We start from the raw sequence: 20,056 nt of genomic DNA, 5'->3' as shown, positions 1-20,056 counted from the left end.
GTGTGTGTGTGCGCGCGCGCGAAATATCATCAGGGGTCTGGAACTGGGGAGACTGGCAGTCCAGAAACCCAGCCAGATGGGTGGGGTATAAATAACATCATCATCAGCAGCAGCAGCACCTTACTCTGCACCAAACCATCTACCCCCTACCATTTATGAAGCTTGTGTGCCTGTTCCAACCACACAACAAGAGTAATTAAAAACTATTGTTTTAATAAAGCAAGCCGTTCACATAAATGGAATAGACCATAAAAGGCTAAAATGCACGGTCTTGATGTTTCCTGTTAGATACCTTGTAGATAATACAGCACAGACACCAAATAGGAACACTGCATTACCCAAAGAAAATGCACTTTTCACACTATGCACTCTCTCCCAACCCCAACCCCTGCCCTGAATGCTGCATTCGACAGAAATCCAGAAACCACTACAGTGGTACCTTGGTTTAAAAACAGCTTAGTTTATGAACAACTTGGATTAAGGACTCTTGCAAACCCAGAAGTAGGTGTTTTGGTTTGTGAACTTTGCCTTGGAACCAGAACATGTTCTGCTTCCTGTTGAATGTGTTCCAATTTTAAATTGAGTCCCCCACTGCTATGGGAAAGCATGCCTTGGTTTAAGAATGCTTTGGTTTAAGAACAGACTTCCGGAACGGATTAAGTTCATAAAGCAAGGTACCACATTTTTCCGGGCACAGGACCCAGAGCAGGAAAATGTCTCCATAACCGTTTGTAAGTCTCCACATTAATCTGCAGATAGATTTTTTTAAAAGTACAAAATTCATCTTTTAAAAGGTACTTAAATATATAATTACATGTGCATTGTCATTAAATATGCATTTTGTGATTAAATACATATTCATGTATTCAAATTCACATTTCGGTACTGATTACTTTATCTCAGTGCATACACTTCTAAAAGTATCCTATCCTAAAATATGAACTTTCATAAGGCATTTTGGTATCTCTTTTGAGCCAAGAACTGTACTGCAAAATTTGAAGAAGTGCAAAATCAGAATGATAATTGTGTTCCAATCCTTATATGAAGCTGGGAGGTACAAATTAGCACAGTTTGCTAAAAATGAGGACCAAACATTCCTGCATTCATATTTGTGACTTACATCAACTTTTTGTATCTAAATAATAGTTTTAAATAGTTTTCTAATGGTGAATTATGTAATTTTTTCCACTCACTTTAACACAATATGAGATGCAATTATCTTCATAATGCTTACAGCATCTGTGCCTTGGCCCATGTTTGCATCTGGAAAATAAACACACACAAAACGGAGCCCTGAATCAGTATTAACCATCAAGTTGCTTTTTGCATACCAAACACATAAATGATCTACTTCCTCCAAAATGTGCAGAATGTTCTATAGCTACTTCTTCTTTTGTGCAGTGCAAAATAAATTCCTTTACAATGCTTATAAGTGTGAAGCAAAAAGGAATAAAAAAATGTAAAAGTACTTAAAGATCCTGTGCAAATAAAGGCAAGACCTTTGTTCTAGGGAGAGCTAACACAGCTAAGAGATTGAATTGCGAACCAGGAAATCCTCTTTTCAAATCTTTCCTTTCCCATGAATTCACTAGGTAGCCTCAGAACCACACTAAACATTACATTAAATGAATATTCACATGCATGGGGTTTTATAAAAAAATCATTATTATTTTAATAAAAAGCCATGTAGGACATTGATCCAGACCGGGACCACGGGGCAGGTGGAGAGGTGTTTGATCCTGGCTTGATCATTTTAACCATTGCAACAGTTCCATTTAAAGTAGCAGCCCCAAGTTGGTACTTGTTCCATGGAGGAAGCTGTTGCCCGAACCTGGAACTTGTAGAAGAAACAGGATTTCGTGATCTCTGACTTACGTGCATTTTGCACAGAACAAAGTCAGAGGTGAGCCCCCACATCTTGTTCATCTTTCTGACTTTGCCCATGTGCTCCATGATTCAACCAGGATCGTGGCAAGTAGTACAGTGTGGGCTGCTGGTTGGAAGGCCACAGAAAGGGGCACACAGATGATTGGAAGGTTGCATATTCCTCCCTCTAGGTTTAGGGGAAAATTTGCACTCTTTGCAGCTCACAAGACTTCACTTTTCATGAGCATTACTGCTATGTGGAAATTCTACTGTTGTGGATTTGAAAAAGATAAATGCTTTGGGGAGGGCTCTCCAGTTGCTGGGACATATCAGGTTGACTTACAAGAAAATCAATTTGATGCTGGTTCTAGAAATTAGATTTTCTTGTAGTCAAGTATTTGCGGTTTGAGGACAAAATAACATTACTCAATCTTTCGATTGTGCCAAATATTTTTGGAAGCTTTGAATTATGCGCTGCAAAAGCGTATCAGTCATAAATCACCCATGAGGTCAGTTTGTGTAGCAAAAATTGTAATGAGGATGTGATCAAGTTACAGACATTCAGACTTAGTTATATCTGAAAGGAAACATATGGGAGAGAAACTTGATAGAGGATTAGGATTAAGAACTCAATGGTTTTTTTGGTCATATGCAAGTGGGTTGATAGAAATACCAAACGAAGATCATTCTTCTTAATTGTTGATCATTTGGGCCTTTTCTTGAGAACCCCTGGAATGAGCAGTTTCGTTTCGTGGGACAACTGCATTGCCAGCTTTCGTTATATCTTGTATGTGTCTCAGACGAATTATCCTAGACTAATCCAGTGATACACCAAAACGAGCTCTTCAAACCAAGTCTCCTGAAAATCAGGCTCTTGGCCTCTCCTATTCAATATAATTTTCAGGCTTGAGGGACTGTTCTTTGTAACATCACGGGAAAGCCTACAGGTCATATATAAAGGCAATGCCCTGGACCAGAAGTGGTCGGCGTTGCTTCCCTGGCCTCCCTAAGATGAGCATCACTGCTATCTATCTAGGTACCAGGGAGCTCGAGGGAGTAGATTGGCCTTCCCAAGGTCCCTGTTGTCTTGCCCCGTCCCCTCGTCTCCTTCTTGGTAACTGGCAGCACTGTGTGCCAGGTGTCTGGAACCAAGGCTTCTGGTAGCAGAACTCAGGCGTCACTAAGGTAGCTGGCCAGGGTATGGAGAAGTTGGGAAGTTTTCTGCTCCACTTCAGAGCCACTAGTGTGGATGGCAGAGGACAGGTAGCACAGAGGGTCACGCTAAAATGCTCAAATCTCATTTGACCCTCCCTTTGTCAGTGACATGGCAAACTGGTTGGCACAGCAAATACAGATGCATAAAATTCTACACTCACACTCTGTCCACAAGTTTCTTTGTTGCCGCCACTATGTTCATTCGCTGTGTCATTTCTTCGCTGTGCTTTATTTTTCTCCCTCTCCTTAGAAAGGCTGCTTCCGGTGCAAAAGAATGTGTGGGAATTTCCTCCTTCCCTACAATGAATCTGGAAGAAAAGAAGCAGAAATGCACAGAAGTCACCAGATACCTGATTTCTGCAATGCCATTTTCAAACAGTGGATTGCAGTTGCCTCTGGCTAGCCTACTGCTGGAGTAATTTTATAGCCATGCATTTCCTTAAAATATGGCATGCTATCTAAAACTGCAGGTTTTAACATTCTATTGGTATATAGTATTAAATAATAGTGTTCGGAAAGTAAAAACAAACAAAACAGGTGAACATATTTTATTTACGAAACGATATATAATGCAGGTGCTTTCTTGAGGCATCTGTTATATTAAGCAATGCAGGAGTCAAGGGCAAAATATCACTGTCCAGAACATAAAATTAACTGATTTGTGTATTTCTCTTCTAGATGTCGGGGGGGGGGGATTATCCAGCACAGAATGAAAGTATTATAAATGGATGTAGTATATGTTTTTCATCAAAAAAAGAAAAGTAAAAAGAGCAACAAGGCTGGAAATCATGCTTTGCAAAGAGCTTTTGTTTCTTGCATGTCAAATTTCCTCCCACTATGTTTGCACATATTTCACTCAATCTGGTCTGATCACTTTGGGCTACAAAGGAAATACACTTGCTTTGTTTTACTTACTTTAGTGCTGAGAATGTAAATCCTTTCAAGCCATCCTTGCACCTGAAATATAAACCAAACATTTTGGGTGTAGTTAATTCAATAGTTCCCAAATTCACAGAGCAGTCAAACAGCAGAGATCATTTAATTAAAAGCATCAGAGTCTTGCAACCTTCTTCTATACAGGGCCAGAAATTCAGAGCTAAGATGTCCATATGTGTAATTATTTCGTTATTGTTTGCCTTTGCAATTTTTTTAATTAGAATGTGTGCAACATAAACTGAACCAAACAGAATTCCCTCCAGATGACCAAAAAGCAGCTTATGTAAGCTTTGGCAAAAGAAAGAAATGCCTCAAGCCCAGCAACGGAAAAAGCCAGTTTGGTTTCCATTTCGACACTTGCCAAGAAGTTCTACCATTCTCCCAGCAGATGTCCCTGATCAGCAGCAATTCAAAAGTCTGTTGCATATGCCAAGAAGTTAACTAAACAAGTAAATCTGCTGCTGGCAAAGAAGGAGCAAGGGGGGCAGACAGATTTTCAGTCGGTCAAGCGCCAAGGGCAGCTTCTCATAACGCATTTCATACTCAAGTGCCGATGGCAGAGTACATGGCCACGACATCAGTGACCCCATCAGCCAAGTCACATCTGAGTGGTGCAAATATGTTTCCAACACAACTTTCCCCTTTAAAGGACACAGAAGCAGCAGCCTTTTAAATGGACTGGCCATACATTAATTTATACCTAATAAATGCTATGGAGACTAGTCACGTCAATACGTCAAAAGGAAGATAATGCTGTGACTTTTTTTTAACCATTGTTATAAGAAAAAAAACTGCTCCTTTTCCCTTATGGGGTACCCAACAGCCCATATAGAGTCATTATGTAGGTTCTCTATCAGTAGGAGAAAATAACAGAGGCCAATCAGAGAATATTGAGAAGCAAAGCAGCTAGTAAGCCTGGTGCGCTCTCTCTCTCTCTCTCTCTCTCTCTCTCTCTCTCTCTCACACACACACACACACACACACACCCATGAAGGAGGAAGGAGGAACCCAGAACAATGGTGTGCAAGGCCATATATAGACTTTTTAAATTGCCACCCTGTAGCTCAAGACTAACATGAGTTTGGCCAAACTGCGGGAGGCAGTGAAGGATAGGCGTGCCTGGCGTGCTCTGGTCCATGGGGTCACGAAGAGTCGGACACGACTGAACGACTGAACAACAACAACAAAGCTCAAGACCACCACCATCATACATACATCACAGAAGAGGTGGTCTACAGCAGAAAACCTGTCTGCCAGGATATCTGATAATGATCACTGATTGCATTACTTGGGCAGTCTCGCCATTCCTTTTGAGATGCCAAAAACTTACTGTAGTTCCTGAATCCAGGTCACAGGCTCACCCTATTCATATATAGATACGCCCTTAAGACAGGATTTGAGAGCAAGGAGACAATGGGGAGGTTTTCCCATTTCCTTTGTCCTTGCAGAGAAAGATTTTCGGTAGATTTGGTAGAGTCAAAATGGTTTCAGGACTTTTTTTCCTGTACTGTTTCAGACATGTGGTTTACCGGTATATATTTATGTATGTGTTTGCCTGGTACATTTATGAACATTCGTATTTTAGACCTTATAATTCTCATAACATCAAGAGCATTAAAAATACAAAAAAAAAAAAATCACAAATGCGGTACACACAATCTTTAATAAAAATTCTTTATTTATTTTTAAAATGTAGTACAGTACATGCTACTGGATGGGTCAGTTGGTTAGAGGGTGGTGCTGATAATGTCAATGTTGCAGGTTTGATCCCCATATGGGACAGCTGCGTACTCCTGCACTGCAGGGGGTTGGACTAGATGATCCTCAGGGCCCCTTCCAACTCTACAATCCTATGATTCTATGAATGCCTAGCTGAAGAAAGCTTTTGCAGGTCATAAAGTTCTCAAGCGTTCTAACAAGTAACATTCAACAAGTTAAGAAAGTGGGGGTGTAAACACAGTGTGAGTAAACTCTGCACACAAAACGCTCCAGCTGCGATTCCAGTTGACACCATTATGAGTTTATCTGTAGCCTGTCCATGTAGTACGACTGGCAGTATGATCTGAATCTGGGGGGGTTTTGCTGCAAAAGGGTGATAAGAGTGCTTTCGTAGGATTTGCCTACCAGAGGTAATCAGCATGCTGCTAAGGAGAACGATTTGCCATGGAATCCAATATAATTTTTAGTTTTAATAATTCACAGAACAAGCACATTTATTGTGGCAAATGCAGCTGTGAGAAGGGCCTCCAAAACTCGTACCAGATTATCTGTTTTAAGTTTCTGAGCACAGGGTCATGCAGAATGGAACTGGTTTCAGCCACAAACCTGTTTGCTTATTTTTATCAGCTGCTTTTATATAGTTGCCCCAAAATGTGTGTTATCTGGGCAGCTCAGCTCACAAAGCAAAAAAACAAAACTTTAATGGAATGCATTTTAAAATGAAGTTTTATTGTCCCCCATCCTGATATCTTAGCATAAAGATATAAATATTTCTAAGTAAATAAAATACAGTTTAAAACCAATTAAAAATATTTTAAAATCTGTTTTAAAAACCAGAAACACAATTTTAAACTCAATGCAAACTCAAGGGAGCGGGCTTGAAGAGTATCTGATCTAGGGAAGGTGATGAAAATCAAGTTAGCTCTTAGGAATCAAGGAACACTTTCACACAAAATGGTACAGGTGTTAATCGTGTAGTTTATAAGGTAAGCAAATGATATTTTTATAAGAGAAGGCTTTCTGGGGAGAGCCACCACCACAATTCTTAGGAGAAGAGAGGGAAGCCATGACAGAAGAACTGACTTGAAAGCAGTTTCCATGCGCTCTGCATCTGTGACCTGAGCTCATAACATGCTGCAATCATCCTTTAAATAGCTGTTAGCGTGTATCGTGATTTTCTCTCTCTCAGCTGTTTGGCGCTATCACCATCACACCTTAAGTCATCAGAACATTTGGCCTCCACTACGATAAGTGTGTGTACTTCACAGACTTCAAAGTGAAACGGTTCATTTCGAGTCCCCCATCACTTGGTTAATAAACATTATACTGCAGCTGCCTAGAAATATAATTCCCGCGTTTCAAGGAACACAGCGACGTTATGGAATTATAGTGTGTGTATGGGGGGCATGGGAGAGATCGCTTTGTCTTGCAGCATTTTAAGTCAGAAGGGTAACGATTCTGGATAAGTTTAAACTGACAAAGCAAATTCTACTTAAGGGCATTATTTCATGCTCATTCTGAACCAAAATGTTCAGAAAACACACTGCCATACCATTCACAAAATCATGTGCCACACTCTCAAGTCCTGTTCATCCCCTGACCATTAAAACGAGACATAATCATGTCGCTGGCAAATACCCAGCATAGAGTAAAGTGACTTTCCTGCAACATATTTTTTGGAAAAGCACCTGAACCCTTATAATGAAAATGAACTTCAGAAAGGCTCTATACCAGTGTTTTTCAACCACTGTTCCGTGGCACACTAGTGTGCCGCGAGATGTTGCCTGGTGTGCCGTGGGAAAAATTGAAAAATTCAAGAGAATTACTTTATATATAGTCAATATAGGCACAGAGTTAAATTTTTTTAACATTTTCTAATGGTGGTGTGCCTCGTGATTTTTTTCATGAAACAAGTGTGCCTTTGCCCAAAAAAGGTTGAAAAACACTGCTCTATACCAGGGGTCAGCAACCTTTTTCAGCCATGGGCCGGTCCACCGTCCCTCAGACTATGTGGCGGACCGGACTATATATTTGGAGGGGGGGTGAACAAACTCCTGTGCCCCACAAATAACCCAGAGATGCATTTTAAATAAAAGGACACATTCTACTCATGTTAAAAACACGCTGACTCCCGGACCATCCGTGGGCCCTTTTGGGAAGGCGATTGGGCCGCATCTGGCCCACGGGCCTTAGGTTGCCTACCCCAGCTCTATACTACATAACTTTTGCGTCAGATACCCTGAGCATCTGACAAGCAGGCCAGCTTCTCTATGTGCAAGTCAGATGTTCAGGGCAGTGGAAATGCCATGAAACTACACTCTTTTTCCTATTTGCATATTAAGTGAAGCAAGTTGCGGGACTCAAAGGAATCCGGAGGTCACCTGAGTTCATGCTCCAGCACCAAAAGCAATTAGCATCTGGGCAATGATTTGAAGAGAAATAAACTGGCAAAGGCAAGAAGCTATTTGCTGAGACAGCCCTCATTCAAAAGCAGAAAGTAAGGGAGGGGGAGGAAAGCCTCTATTCAAAACAGAGTAATTTGCGGCTGTATAAGAACATTTCCGAAAGCAGGGACAACCCTTGCCCCAAGTTAGCAGAGCTCCCCTTTTACTGAAGCCAGCTTCTGCCCAATTTCAGTCTAGCCGCAAACCAAGACTAATTATTCTTGGGCTGTGCATGTAGGCATACCTAATCTTCCCCCCACCCCATTGTGCGGAAAGGCAAAGAGGTCTCCACACCGCATCTTAAAGCTAAATGTCACCAATTAGGTTTCTAATTTTTTTGATTAGTGTTTCTTGCTGAAAGTCACTCAAAGGTTCTCATTCAGAGGCTGACTGATGATCTTTCCACAAGGGCCCTGCTGATGAGGTTTAATTACTGTAGTTTTGAACAACAAGCACCACGTGTAATGAAAATAACAACATCCAAAGTTAACCCTCAGAGCAAAAGCAAATGAGGGGGGAAAGGGGAAGCAACTTTTCTTAGAGAAAAGCTGTCGTTAGAGTGCACACAATTCTAAACGTGTTCTATCTTGCATATAATTAATGGGATCCAGGCAAAATTAGTCGCACTTAGGTCCCACTGAAACCAGAAAGACCTCGCTTAGGCATAGCTACCTTTTCACACTGATGTCAATGGGACCCAAATACAACTAGGTCTAAATCCAACCTAAACTTCGCATTTCTATTTCATTAGAACTGATGAAGTAGGAGATTTTGTACGCAATGATGTCACATCACAAAGAAGGATGTTACAGGGCGGAAGTCTTTCCTTTGGCATTTTGGTCTCCTACAGCATGTAATTTAGGATTGAGAACTATAACTTTAGGTTTCAGAAAGAAGTAGAGCTTAACAAGCAGTATACAACTACTAGCAGCCTAAAACCAATGACTAGTTAACACACATGTAGATCACAAAGTGGCAAATTACCTCTTACGTTAAACACAGAAAGGGACAAGGTGATATCAGCAATGGCACCCCAATCATTAAGTGCCCGCCCCTCTCAGCATGAATAGGTGCCAACCCTGGCAGCAAATAACCACATTTTTGCTCCCAGGATTTTATCACTTGGTGGAGAATGGGGGTGCCTTCTCCAATGCATTTGGCCTCTGTTGGTGTTTTAGAGTTGTATTTCTTTTCTATAACATGCTTTATTGTGCATTATGCTTTTTATACTGAGATTACTTTTTAATAAAGAGCAGGTTAGAAATCTTCTCAGTAAATAAATAAAGTAAAGAGTACACACAGCAAAATCAATGGACTTAAGTTACTCTGGTTAAGATTGTAAACCACCCCAACAGACATAACTTCTCAAAAGTCACAAAAGGCCAAAAGACAGCAAGTTCATCTTTATAAAGTTACTGCCGAAACAAGATATGTCAGAATGAGAAAGCTAGGAGCAATGTGATGGTTCCCAGCATTATTATTTAACTATAGCTGGTTATAGCTGCAAGGCTATGCTTGTAAGCATATCTGCTGGAATCTCAATAGTTAAAATCAAGATGTCTCTTTGTAAACTGCTTTGAATGTGTTTTTTTAAAAAAAAAACAATCAAGCTGTGTATACATTTTATAACAATAAAAATAAAATAAATAAGAATATTTCCTTCTCCTTTCGCATGAAGATGGAATATAAAAATAGTTTCAAGGAAATGACATTCATTGGCATGCTGGGTACTGTTCAATGAATGAACAGTAGGTCTCATCTTTAGGCAAAGAAAATAACGTTTCAGCTTTATCCACAGAGAATCTTGCCACCATAAACTACCCAACTGCAAACTAAGAAACGAAAACAACTGCTTCAGACTCATGGCAGACACTGCTTCCACTTTTAAAAAATATAAACAGGTCACAGTAGCCCAAGATTTTCAAAATGAAAAGCAAGTGTCACAATTCATTAACTGTCCACAAAGAAGTTAAACCGTGAAAGCTGAAAGTTGACATGTTTGGTCTAAATTTTGGAAATGCACTTTACAAGTTTTTCTTGGGAAATTATGTGCCAAGAATTTACTGTCCCCGGATTTTCAAGAAGGATTTAATAAATAGGAGACATTAAGACTGTTCGGGGGATTGCACCAGGAACAAATCTCCAAGTTGGCAACCAGGTTGCTAGCAACATACATGCTTCTATCAAAATCATTCCAGAAAGCAAATGATTTGCAGGATATTTCAGAATCTGCTATTTCATTACAATAATTAAGGGGGTCATGAGATATAACCAATGATTCAATCCATGCAACAGAAATCAGCTGAAGCAATTTCACAAGACAGAAGGGAAATTATTATTTTTAACAGCCTCCTCCACCAGAGTATATTTTACATTTAGTTTCTTCCTCTAGTTGCCTATAGCATTTATAGTTTCTTAGGTAGCCTAGAAAAAAGTAACTTTTAAAAGCTAAGCTTTCCCTGACCAATAATGTTATGTATTGAAGTTCCCACCCTAGGCCACTAGGGGTGTGTGTATATAGTTCATCCTGCTGCAGTTTTCACTCAGGTTAGCATATGCAAATGAGGGATTGAAAACTGACGTTCAGGGATTGGGTAACTACAGGAAGTTGTTACTGTTGCTTTGTAGCTGAGTTCTATATAAGCAGGCTGCTGAGGCCTTCAGCTCACTTCTGTTCCAGCCTGAGAATAAACAAGAGCTGCTTGGAAATCACTGTGTCGTCTGCTGTGTCCACCCACAACTTAACAAATAATACTGGATCCTGTTATTACTTGATAGCTGTTTTGGTTCTGTTTGTATCATACTGAAATATTAAGCTGTTTAGAGATGCTATTAGATCAAATGAACAGTTAAGGGCATGAACAAAACAACCATTGTTTTGATTATAAAGTCTACCACATTGGTTGACATCACCCAATTAGGATTTTAAAAAATGAATTTTGTGTTTGGAGAGAGAGAGAAACACTATGGTAGTTACTTCAGTTCCACGTGTTCAACAATGGACTTAAGGGCAGAAGCGTTTTATGGCATGTGAATGCCATAAGTAACTGTAAGATAAAGAACATCATTTCTATTGGAAGCAGACTGAACAGCTTCCATATCAGCCCCACAATTTAAGACCACAACTTATGTGCATTTAACTTGTGCACATTCAGCTTTACGCACGTGGCAAAAAATAAAAATTTGAAAGGGGGCGGAGTTCCAAGAAAAATGACTGGCAATCCCTCCCACCAACGAGCTCAGTGAATTTTGACCACACACTATTTTGGCTTTTGGCCCAATCCCCGGAATGTAACCCCTGCATAAGTTGCAGGCTTCCTGTGGTACATAAATGCAGGAGTGTTTTACATTTGAAGAATGACTTGCATCAAACATCCTGAACACGTTTTTGAAGTCTGTAGTTTTGAACAATTTCCAGTGTTGATGGCATTCATAAACTTTCCACACTTCTGATGTTTAAGTTTTAGTACCATCAAAACTGGACTACTGTAATTGACTCTACATAGGGCTAGTTCGGTAGCCTGGGGGGGGGGGGGAATTGTGAAAAGCAATGGTTTTTAGCCTGCATCATATAATCATCCAAAGGATGACTAAGATGTATCTTTTAGACAAACCTTTCCCAGGTATCTTTAGATTATTACTGTGATAAACATAACCCCATGCTTCTTATATAGACAAGAAGCAAGCATTAAATAATTCACCTACTAGTTCATATGAATATATATATAGAGAGAGAGAGAGAGAGAGAGAGAGAGAGAGAGAGAGAGAGAGAGATATTGAGATATATATATATATATATCTCACACTTTTTCTTTGACAGTTACTTCAACCTTCTCCACCATGAATCCATCAAGATACAAAATACATTCCATTCACTTTCTGACATGCTAAAAGTACAAATGTAAACATTTTTGACAGAGCAAACAATTGACTGTGGCAAACAGGAAGCAATCAGTCAAGAATGATTTGCTAATGTTCTCTGAGCAAGCTGGTAGACCTAAAATAGCTATGGGAATCTGGAATCTGGAGTGGGAAATGAGGGGGGCTGGAGAGGCAGGAGGTGCCTTAACACTTTCTCTGGAAGCTATTTTTCTTATCAAAATCTCCCACTCTCCTCCTACCGAATGCTTCTCACCTAATTGGGCAAGAAGGAACTTTCTGGTCACACAAAATTTGAAGAGGCCAGGACTGGACATAGGGATAGGGGAGGAATTTGATTTGGTTTGCATCCTAATGTGGGCCTGCTGAATCTGTACTTCTTGAAATGTGACCTGAACCATATCTATTCTTCAAAATTCGCATTTTGCCAAATCTTGCTGAACAGTTCTCAAACCCAAAAAGTATACAAAAATGTGTATATTAGGACAAGGTATGAAATAAAAATCCATGTATTTGTGAAAATAACAAATGAATTTCATTATACTGGAGAAATCGCTTGCAAATATCCCTGGAAAGGACCCTGCAGACTGGAGGTGGTAAAAAGTTGTCCACAACTTCAAAAGGGGGTGGGGGGAGAGACCCAGGTACCGGTAACTACCAACCGGTCAGACTGATGTCGATACCAGGAAAGATGCTAGAACATATAATGAAATGGCTGGTCTGTGAGCACTTAGAAAAGGGTGCTATGATTGAGAAACCCAGCATGGGTTTCTCAAAAACAAGTTGGCCAAGTCAAGCTGGTGAAATGTGGGCTGGACAAGGTAACCATTAGGTGGGTTTGTAGCTGGTTGACTGGCTGAACCCAAAGAGGGTTCAGTAATATTTCTTCATCATCCTGGAAAAAAGTGAGTAGTGCCATAGGATTCTGTCCTGGGCCTGCTTTACTCTGAAATGTGGGGAAAGGAGGAGCGACTTGCACCTAGAGAAACTGGCCTGGGACAGGGCTTTCTCTGTGGCAGCCCCTAAATTGTGGCACTCCCTCTGTACAAGAGGTGCATCTGGCATCTTCCTTGTACAGCTTTTGTCGCATGCTGAAGACACACCTCTTTACTCTGGCCTATGACAGTTAAGGTATTTTGTTTTGTGGGACCCACCTCTTTGTGGTTAAGCTATAGAGTCGTACAGTGGAACTTCTGCGCATAGTGCGATTTAGTGCTTCTGCACATGCGCAAGCGGCGAAACTCAGAAGTAACCCATTCTGGTACTTCCAGGTTGCCGCGGGACGCAACACGAAAACACGTAACCTGAAGTGGACGCAACATGAGGTATGACTGTACCTTGGAAGTTGAATGGGATCAATTCCGGAAGTCAGTTCAACTTCCAAAACATTCGGAAACCAAGGTGCAGCTTCCGATTGGCTGCAGGAAGGTCCTACAGCCAATCGGAAGCCGTGTTGGATGTTCCGCTTCCAAATAATGTTCAGAAACTGGAACAGTCACTTCCAGGTTTTCGGCGTTTGGGAGCCAAAATATTCGACTCACAAGGCATTCGTCAACCAAGGTACAACTGTACTTTTCTTTTTGGGGCTTCATTCAGAACTGGTTTACTTGTTTTTATAATAGTATGATTATATTGTTGTAACCCACCATGGGACCTTATGGTGAAGGGCGGGTAAGAAATCTTATAGATAAATAGATAGATAGAGTCCTCCAAAATAATGAGCTGCTGTTTTATGAAGCATGAACCATTTCTCTCCCCCCACCCCAAATTATGAGTTTCAGATACTGAGAATAATGAAGGGATTCATAACATGGATTAGGATGTTACAAATCATAGTTGACATGTGAATAGGAGTCTTTCTAAGTATCAATGGGCATTTTAATCTCTGGACCAGAAGCTATATTTAGGGCACATTCTTTAGCGAGAATGCTCCTGGGCTGACAACATACTAAATTATTACGCCCGAGTCTGACAAAATGTAAATGGCTTATTATAATCACATCTTGAAGTAGGCCCCTTATTTATCTTTCTTTTATAATGTTTATTAAAGCAACAGGAGTTTTTTTTCAAAGGGGGGAAACTAAGGATGTGTTAATAAAAATAAAGTATCACAGCAATTTTTCTATTTATTTATTCTTAAAAGGTGTATTAAATTTGCCAGTTGCTGCACAGGACTATGGGGTGAGAATAATTTACTGTCCTCTTCTCTTATGCCCAAAGTCATTCTGACAAATCTTACAAAATTATTTCAGCAGCCTGAAATGTTTAAGGTAGCATTCAACTAGTTTTTGCTCGGAGTCGCCCTACTGAAATGAATGGACCTAAATTAGTCATGTTCGGCAATTTCAAGGGATCTACGCTGAGTCACATGTAGCTGAATACCATCCAGTATATATAATCATAAATATGTGGAGTCTCTTTCACCACTCTTGTGCTCTGCCTGTGTAGATGCTATCCAATTTGTATACCTCCCAAGGTTGGGGGGACGGGGCCATGTAGGCAAGCAGCTGGACACCAGCTTAAATATACACAATAAATCACACAGAAATGAATACTACTCGGCAACGGCTCTGTCTTCCAGTGCCAGGCTGGAATCAGACTCAGGTAATTGCAAGGAGCCTATGTCAATAGAGGACTTAAAGGAGTTGGGCTCAAGCACTGATCAAGACTACACACAAGTGACAAGAAGAAACAAAGCCACAGAGAACATTAACATCCCTGGAAACCAATGTTTACCAGTCCTGTAGCTTCAACAGGAAAGCACAGATTGAATGAAGCTGGCTGATAAGACTATGGGACTCGGTACACCCCACACAATACCCTCAGCAATAAAGGTCACAACCTTTTGCCCTCCAATCAATCACATAATAGAGACAGAGGTCCCACTCCTTCACTTAAAACCTTTGTAATTATTTGCTAGACACTTCAGTAATTGAGAAAGCACACATGCAGCGTTTCATTGCTGGCTGTTTCCAAATGACACACACACACACACACGAAGGAAATGCTTGTGTGAAAAAGAAAATATATTCCTTATATTTAAATATATGCTAAGGTGTATGCATATATACAGAACACTATTATATTTGTGAAGATAACATTGACAGAAGATATTAATATGCTTTTTCAGATCATTTATAACCTTCTGCTTTAAAAAAAAGTTCAACAAGCCTCTTCTCCCCCCACAACCTGGTTAATATTAAAAGAAGTTGTTCTTCCAAAGATTTATTTTAAAATTAACATCCTGCCATAAGGCACTAACAGAAACTATCATAAAGAACATGATATATAAAAACATCTTTATATAATAAAGATCTTTAAAATAAAAAACACACAGAGAACTTAAATATCACATCAGGGGGTGATGTTATCAGTAAAAGTTGAGAGAATATTTTTGAATTTCCAGAAGGTAGAGCTTAACAAAAACAGGCCCATTTAGCAGAAATTAACATCAAATCAAAAGCCAGACAGAGAACACAACAGCTATGGATCTTGAAACTTCCCTGATCGTCAAACCCTTACTACCATATCTAGTTAGTAAAATTTATTCATAGTGGCAGCTGATTTCAATCTAGGAACAGATTTGGATCAGTTTGACCACAAGTGTGACAGAGACCGTGTATATGTGTGTGTGTTTTAATAGATATATACACATACAAAATGGTTATGCGTCCATCATTTCCTTGGCTTGAATAGACTACCGTATATACTTGCGCATAAGCCGACTTTTTCAGCCCATTTTTTGGGCTGAAAAAGTCGCCCTCGGCTTATGCGCAAGTGAGGCGGGCGGTGGGGAAGGAAAAGCAGAGAGAAAGAGCTTCTCTCCTCTTTCCTCTCCCTCCCCCCACCCCACCGGGAAATGTGCAGGACGGGGCATCTTCTCCGATCCCGTCCTGTGTGTTTGCAGCTGTCTGCGAGGTGGTTGGGAAGGAAAAGCGGAGAGAAAGAGTTTCTCTCCGCTTCCCTCCCCCCCCCCACCCCACCAGGAAATGCGCAGGATGGAGATCTGAGACGTCTTCTCTGATCCCGATCCCGCACGATCCCATCCCCTGCGTTTGCAGCTGTCTGCGAGGTCCTAGTGCCTCCAGACACAAGCTGGAAGGGTAAAGACGCCTCTGCCTCCACTCACCAGCAGAAAGGCACAGAATGGAGGATCGGAGAAGCACTGCACAATGCTTCCCCCTCTGTCAGTTGGGGGGGGGAGAGAAGTGGAAAGAAGCTCTTTCCTGCAAAAGGCACAGGACAGGATCAGAGAAGCTGGGGGCACTGGCTTGCCAAGGGTTAAAAAGGATTGAGTGGGATTCCTAGAGAGGTCAGGAAATACCAAGCCCACCTACAAAAGGAGGAGGGGGCCTTTGTCTCTCTCTTCTGCACGTGCTGCATCCCTGGTGCCTCCTGAATCCAGTGAGTCTCTGCTCATCTTGCAAAGGGTCCATTGGGGAGAAGAGGGGGTCCCTGGGATGAAGGGGAGGGTGCAGGGAGGACCCCCAAGTCAAGGAAGAGAGGCTCTTGCCCCCCTCCTCTCTGCAAAGCCCAGGAAGAGGCAAGGTCACAGGAGCTCTGCAACTCTTATCTTCCTTTGGATCCATTCACAGCTTGGCTGTTTGGGAAGGGAGGGTTCTTTGGGGAGGGAAGAAAAGGACCTGAAAATAAACCCCCTCACACTCAGGAATCAGTCGCATTTATTGATAGAGGTTGTAGGGGGATGGAAATATTGGACATAAAATACACCAAAGAAATAAAAAGGAAAGCCTAACTGTTGGAAGAGGGGAGGGGGCAAATAAAAGAAAGCGCTTATTCCTGTGGTGCAGAGTCAAGCCTATGGAACTCCTTGCCCCTGTTTTTCTTTGAAATAAATATTCAAAAACATTTAATCTACTGATGTCTCAATTAATGTAATTTTATTTATTTTTATTTTTGAAATTTACCAGTAGTTGCTGCATTTCCCACCCTCGGCTTATGCTCAAGTCAATAAGTTTTCCCAGTTTTTTGTGGTCAAATTAGGTGCCTCGGCTTATATTTGCGTCGGCTTATACTCGCGTATATACGGTAAAAAGAAAATCACCAGTACCCATCTGTGCATGTACAACAGTGAATCAGGCTTAGGACCCACTGCTGCTTCTGCTATGCCTAGCACTTTCAGCTCCAAAAAGTGTCTGGTTCCATAAGCTGCCATTTTGTTTTCCCACAATGCCCCAGAGTGACACTACACTGGGGGTACTGGGGGGATTTACATGGTAGCTCCCAGCCCCAGCTATCTGGGACTCCCCAGTATCCCCAGCGGGTCCACCAGAGGGCATTTTGCCCAGAGTCCCCTTGAATCTGGAGGTGGCCTTGCCAGCTCTCAATTTACTCTGGAGCAGACACTGTGCATGTGGCTGCCTGATAGGTCTCCAGTTACAGGTATAAACTTCCAGTGAAATGAACCAAATTCCACAGAACAGCAACAGACCTAATTACAAATAAAAAATTCAAAAATAAAAATCCCGACTCTACACCCAGCCGCAAGCAAGGAGCCTCCGCTGGTTTCAATAAAACGTAAATGTGTGTAACTGAATGCGTGATTGCAACCAATTTTGCCAACTGGATATTTTCACCTTGCTGTCATCCCTTTGTGCTCACCCCATCCCAAAATGCTTCTTTTAAAGAACATTTGGGGTTGGGGATGAAAACTATGCCTAGCACTTCCAGATTCCAAAAGTTTCGCTGGGCAAAACAAAGAGCCCAGGCTTTCTCTGGACACATTCAGAATCTCCAATGAATAAACCAGAAGCCTTTGGGAACTGGGTGGCCTGCATAACATCCAGGAATATATGAACTGGCATCCTCGCAAAGTAAATATTTTTCTTTATTCACACAAAAGAAATTGCTTTCTTAGCTGTGCAATGGTAAGTGAGGTTACAATAAGCTGCTGCTGCTGCTGCTGCTGCTGCTGCTGTGCTCCTGTATAAACCACCCAATGTTTGGTACAGTCCCAGCATTAGTGCATCTTGTAGAGAGATCTCATTTCCACCTTCAAACAGCAAAGCAACAGGGGACTCAAGCAGGGCTTTGAACAAAAGCCTCAGACATTACAGCACACATCTAACTTAATAAAGTGGCTATGGAAATGTAATTTTAAATGTAACCTAGAAACCAGGCTTTCGACTGTTGTTTAGCTGCGTCTTTAAAAGTCAACCGTCTGGTCTCTATTTTGGGTAACTGCAGGCAAAAGAGTCAAATATTGCTGCTTTTTGCCTGCTGAAAAGCAAGAATGCACAGAAATCCTAAGAATGTACAGATCCCAAACTCTTTTCAATTGCTTGAACAGCCAATCCCCTTTGTTCACAATCCAATTATTCCACAATCACAGGAGTTTAAATATCACAGGCTCCTTAAAAGGGGTCATCTCTTTCAATAGTATTATTCTCATGCACTTCTTAGACCATTGAGAAAAGCCCTGTTTCATATCCCAAGCTCAACCAGAAGCATGAGAGAGAAGCGTTTTCTATACAGGAACTTAAACCTCATTGTTATAGCAGGCTTCTGGTATGCCTGGCCTATAAAACTGTTTCCCCCTTGGCAGTGTTGCATGCATGTTGTTGTTGTTTTAATATTATATGATTGCCAAGTTAGTTGTTTCGGAATTCCAGGAAGTAAGAGAGTTTTGGATTTGATATCCCGCTTTATCACTACCCAAAGGAGTCTCAAAGCGGCTAACATTCTCCTTTCCCTTCCTCCCCCACAACAAACACTCTGTGAGGTGAGTGGGGCTGAGAGACTTCAAAGAAGTGTGACTAGCCCAAGGTCACCCAGCAGCTGCATGTGGAGGAGCGGAGACGCAAACCCGGTTCACCAGATTACGAGTCTACCGCTCTTAACCACTACACCACACTGACTCTAGAAAGGCAGACTTGAAATATCTAAATTAATTAATTATTTAATTAAAATCAAATAGTTTCTAAATGAAATGCTAAGATAAATTCTTCATCTTGCCTGCTCAACCTTTAAAGTCTATCAAGTCAAGTAGCCCAGTTTTCACCTGGGCAAAGCATTGTTTCACATGATTTTCAAGTGAGCCACAGGCCTGGTTTAAGTAAAATGCTTAACAAGGATTATGAGGAGCAGTGAGCTTTCTGTCTGTGTGCTTCTCCATCCTTCTCCTCCTCTGGCATGACCATGAGGAGATCAGAACAATCGGATTTCAAACCAACCAGAGTGTCTCACTAGGTACAAAATCAAGGAACTCTGGGGAGTTTAAACTCTGGTTTGAAAGCAAACAAAAATCTTATACCATGATTTGATTCTGATGTGTTTGAACAAACCAGAGTTTTATCAGAGTTCCCTCAAAGTTCAGCCGTGACAAGGAACTCTGGAATCTAAAGCTTCCTTGCAGCTCAGCCGCAAGAGGAGAGCATGGGTCTGAAGCTGGCTCCTACTCACTCGTGTAACCATAAAAGATAGTGGGCAATCAGCCTCTTATCAATTCTGACATCCTCTTTGTTTGGTCTTCTGTTTTCACATAGGAGAAGAAAAACTGCAGCTGTGTCACCTGGATTTGCAACAACACCTGCTTAAACACAACTGTGGTACAAGTGCAAAGATGACGTGGGCTTCGAGAAAACCAACTTTCAGTATTTTCACAGACACATTAAATAATTTATTTTTAAAGCATCTTTCAGCAGTTTATGTTTATGCAGAGGTCAGTAACAGACATATTCACTGCAGTGCAAGTTAATTCTCCCCTGCGCTCCCAAATGTCTTGGTCTGAAAGCCTATCAAACCCTGTTTTTATAAACCTCTATACAGTACATTTCAATTCTGCTCTGTTTCTTAAAGTCTGCAGGATGGCTTAAGCATAGTGCATCAGACTTGAAGGCACTATGTCCTTGATTTAAAAGTAAATGCATACCTGAGTAAAGTCTTTCACTGGCTTCACACTGTCTTTTTTAACACAACAATCTGCACACGTGCTGTTCTACAGTTGAAAAGGACCTATGCAACATCTGAATACAAAT

General features: G+C 41.1%; 1 protein-coding gene across 1 annotated transcript in view; it reads right to left on the bottom strand.

The window, feature by feature from the left end:
* Positions 1-20,056, bottom strand: part of TMEM135 (transmembrane protein 135) — a 166,277-nt gene that overhangs the window by 17,228 nt on the left and 128,993 nt on the right. The window contains exons 7-9 of the mRNA XM_033146094.1: positions 3,997-4,038; positions 3,243-3,389; positions 1,194-1,263 (exon numbers count right to left, since the gene is read on the bottom strand). Of these exons, the coding sequence (XP_033001985.1) occupies positions 1,194-1,263; positions 3,243-3,389; positions 3,997-4,038 (259 nt within the window). The remainder of the gene's footprint in view (positions 1-1,193; positions 1,264-3,242; positions 3,390-3,996; positions 4,039-20,056) is intronic.

Source organism: Lacerta agilis, chromosome 4, assembly GCF_009819535.1.
Source record: "Lacerta agilis isolate rLacAgi1 chromosome 4, rLacAgi1.pri, whole genome shotgun sequence".
Classification (NCBI taxonomy): domain Eukaryota; kingdom Metazoa; phylum Chordata; class Lepidosauria; order Squamata; family Lacertidae; genus Lacerta; species Lacerta agilis.
This window is presented reverse-complemented; position numbering and strand designations above follow the sequence as displayed.